The 4050-nt window shown below is 49.0% G+C and overlaps 1 protein-coding gene across 1 annotated transcript; it reads left to right on the top strand.

Annotated features, from left to right (window-relative positions):
- The first annotated feature begins 243 nt into the window (after window positions 1-243).
- C1H11orf87 (chromosome 1 C11orf87 homolog) lies at window positions 244-1938 on the top strand. Its single transcript, XM_032783987.2, has 2 exons — window positions 244-327; window positions 872-1938. The coding sequence occupies exon 2, from the start codon at window positions 1015-1017 to the stop codon at window positions 1474-1476; it is 462 nt and encodes a 153-aa protein (XP_032639878.1). The 5' UTR covers window positions 244-327; window positions 872-1014; the 3' UTR covers window positions 1477-1938.
- The last annotated feature ends 2112 nt before the right edge of the window (window positions 1939-4050 follow it).

The raw sequence follows: 4050 nt of genomic DNA, 5'->3' as shown, positions 1-4050 counted from the left end.
GGGGGCAAGTGGGCGGGTATCGGCCTGTGGGGAACGGGGCGGAATGGCTGGGTAAGGGTGGGGTATCGGCCTGTGTGGGGCGCGGTGGGTCTCTGGGGGCGGGGGGCCCGCTCGGGGCTGCCCCTCTCCGCCGAGCCGAGCCGAGCCGTGGGGGAGCGGAGCCGGCACTGGCTGCCTGACGTCACCGGCCGGGCTGGCGATAGGCTGCGCGCTGAGCTCCCTGAAGCGGCGCCGGCGCCGGCTCCGGCTCTGCCCGCTTCATTCGGCGCCTTCTGCAGCCTCGGCGAGCTCGCGGCCGGGGGCTCCCTCCAGCCACAGGCAGCCCAGGTAAGGCGCGTGCCCCCGCCCATGCCCGGCCGCGGGGCCCCGGGCTCTGCTCTAGCTGCTGCCGGAGCCCGAACTTCGGGTGCCGCCTGCCTCTGGGGCGGGTTGGGCAGCGCGCCTGGGACACCGGGGCTCCCGCGGCGGCGGCTGGTGTCATTGGCAACTTGTTGGGAAATGCCCGGCAAAGTTGCCCCCATGCGGAGCCGATCAGGTGCCGCCGCATTGGTGCATCGCTCCCCCGTCCCGTCCCGTCCCGTCTTAGGGCACGGCCAGCATCGCCTCGGGCTGGCGGGCTGCAGACAGCCCGAGTCTTCAGTCTAACGAGTGGGCTGGGGCTGGTCTCGTTCAGGGGCGCTGCGCTGGGCTGGGAACTCTCTGCGCTGCGCGTGGTTTGCCAGCCGGGCAGCATCCCTCAGTGTGCCGGAGTTTAGACGACTTTGTACCCTGTTGGGGCTGGAAGGAGGGTGCGGGGCTGTGGTGGCAGCCGGTGAATTGTGTGTTTCTTGGTTTTTGTCCTGAACACTGATTCCTCTGGGTCCCTTTGCAGGCTTGATCCTCCACCTGACATCTCCAGAGAGCGGGCTGCTGCCAGTGCATTTCCAGCCAGTGCAAACCCCCAGCCCAGAACCAATTCAAATTCGAGCATCTGCAGGGAGAAGAGGAAAATCCTCGTCTTCTTAAGGTTCCTCAATGAGTGCCAAGCTCTCCAAGGAGTTGAGGCTGTCTCTGCCACCTTGTCTCTTGAACAGGACATCTGCCTCCTCCAATGCCAGCAGCACCTGCATCGCGCAGGTGGGGCAGCTCTTTCAGTCCTTCTCTTCCACTCTGGTTTTAATTGTCCTGGTCACCCTCATCTTCTGCCTGATCCTCCTCTCCCTTACCACCTTCCACATCCACAAGAGGAAGATGAAGAAGCGGAAAATGCAGAGAGCTCAGGAGGAATATGAACGGGACCACTGCAGCAGCAGCAGCCGCCCCAAGGCAGGTATTCAGGGAGAGACACCCCCTGGAAGAAACCCCCGGCTGGGAAACTCCACCCAGGACTCGGGAATCCAGCACCCGTCTCCTCCAGAGCCCCGGAGTGCTCACCCAGCAAGATCTTGTTTGGACACAGCTAGTGCGGGGCTCCTGCAAACTGTGGTATTGTCATGATTATTTTGTGGGGGGGACCTCGCCAAGGCTCTGTTTGGTGTTTGTAAATACTTCAGTGATGTTGTAGGCTCTGAAAAGAAAAGTTGTTAATTAAAACGAACGAACAAACCCACAATTCAAGCGCATGACAAATCACGCTGCGTTTCTCATTGACTGTGCAAGGAAAGGATGCGTCTTTTTAACGGAAAAGAAGCTGCACAGTGCTACCAAATATACAGTCATCTGCCCGGAGGCGTGGGGGTGGGAGGATCCCAGTGTGATGCACAGAGTTATCATAAGGATCGAGAAGATATTTCCCCCCATTCCTCTCCTCGGTGTATCCCTAATTGTATGTTATAAACCAACCATTTAGATTGGGGGAGGGAGGGCATGGCACAGGGTGAGAGACAAAGAAAGAGTGATCTGAACGATGCAGTGGGATCCTTAATCTCTCAGACAAAGGAGACGAGTGCATCTCATGGTGAAAGGAGAAGGACCCGATCTTTCTGTCGGGTCTCTTCTTTTGCATCAATAACTGTCTCCAAGGACTGGATATTCTTTTCTTTAGAAATGTCCTCCCCTGGTTGAGCGCAAATAAAACTACAGCCCTCCCTCTCCTTTCCCACTCTGTGCTAAGCCTCCTCTCTCTCTCTCTCTCTCTCTCTCTCTGCAGTAGCCAGTGGCCCCTGTGTCCTAGAGGCTTGAAAGCAGCCTAGCAGTGCTTCTTGTATGGGAGGCAGCAGGCTGTTACGTCTTTCCCCCTACACCCACCCCAAGTCACTTTCCAGTGTAATATTTCATTCATTCTATTAAACCTGGAATAAGGAATCTTTTTTTGTAACAGAGTACTACGTGACGTGCAGTAGTTTACCCCATCAGAATGTTTGATTATTTATTTTAAAGAGATGTGCCCTTGTTATACCTCCTGTTGGTACTGAAACAAAATGTTGTTCTGTACTATGCACTGTACACTGTATATTCCCCTTCGTTTATAGCTTTTACCCATTGAATAATGAATTCAGCAGCAGTACAGATCTGGCTTCTACTTTTTAAGGCATTTTTATATCTTCTGAACCTGTACTAGATTGTTATGAATCTCTCTGCTTCCCCCAGGCCCCGAACAAAACCCTAATGGATGTGTGAAAATGCCCTCTATTAAATCATGGTTAATATTTCAAAAGAGGCTGATGTAGATCTCCCAGGAAAGGACCAACAGTTATTTGACTATGGAAGGAAGTGTCTGAGTGGCTGCTTGTTACTGTATGTGTTAGGGGAATGCAAGGCAAATTTAATTACAGTAAATGCAGCTTCGACTAAACACTTAACCAGTCACCATGACTTGCAAACTGTGCCTTAACAGAATGGCCCTATCTAAACTTTGAAACCTCTCCTGGTGGTAGTATTAGATCAGAGGTGATGCTCTTCTGTCCATGTTAATAAATAGTAAACACAAAGACAAAATATAATCCAAGAGGATGTTTTCTGAGATACAAACTGGAAATAAATACCTGCTGGATGTAATTTCCAGCTATCTTTAATTTATGTTCTCTGTAGAATCCCCTCTCCCCTCCAAATCCTGGTGGAAAGGATGGATGTTATGTTTTTAAAAATGTACACAGTGGGAGCTACTGGAGTACTTAATGGGTGACCAATACAGTTGGTTAAATTAAAGATGGAGAAATGTGGTGTTGGGATGGGACCGTACAAATACCAGTAAATGGTCTATCTAATCCCATTACAGCAGCAAAATGCAGAGGTTGTGGTACTGTATATGTACTCCATATTTCTTCTGTTTCACTTTAGCTAATCAGATGAGAAATCTCTATTGAGCTTGAATCTGTGCGTCCAGCATCTTAGGCAAATGCTCTATCATCCAACCAAAGTTCCTGATCTGCTCAGTTCAGTGGGGTAAAATATGTCTAGTTAATAATATTTTTGCATTGCAGTTTGATGAGACTGGCATCTGATTCTCATCGCAGCTATGATCGGCTGCAAATGATTATTTTGTTCTCTTTGGGTAAGAAAGTAGGCTATCCCATTTTTTCCAGTGTGGGATAGATGAACTTTTGTGTTTGTCCCCTTTGTACAATTGCATCTCATTAATGAACCATCATGGAATAATTAAGAGAATTCAGTGAACAGCAGTAGAGCTTCCTGGTTATTTGTGATCACCACTAAACAGAAATAGTACTTTTTCCTTCCTTTTTTGTCTTTTTAAACAATGTATGATTTTCAATTTTGTAAAAGCAATAAGATGTTTCACATCACTTCAGTGCATTTCTGGATGATTCCGCTCCCCTAGTGTCTGAAGTCAGTCACCTTCCTTTTGCCTTATGTACTCAAGGCATGCAATAATTCCCCAGAAGTGTACTGCCTGTCATACCTTATTGCGATTATAAAATTGCCCTATTTTTGGAAGAAAAAGGAGAGGGGAGAGAGAAAGAGAAGCCTGGTGTGTGTGTAAAAATTCTGCTGCCACTTAAAGTAGTTGCAGAAATGTATTTAAGTTTTAAAATCTCTCACATTTAAAATTCTACCTTCTGTTTAATTAGCTTAGATTTAAATTTTAATATATCTGTATTTATGTAAATATAT

Source organism: Chelonoidis abingdonii, chromosome 1, assembly GCF_003597395.2.
Source record: "Chelonoidis abingdonii isolate Lonesome George chromosome 1, CheloAbing_2.0, whole genome shotgun sequence".
NCBI lineage: Eukaryota > Metazoa > Chordata > Testudines > Testudinidae > Chelonoidis > Chelonoidis abingdonii.
Note: the sequence above shows the minus strand (reverse complement) of the source record. Positions and strands in the feature narration are given on the sequence as shown.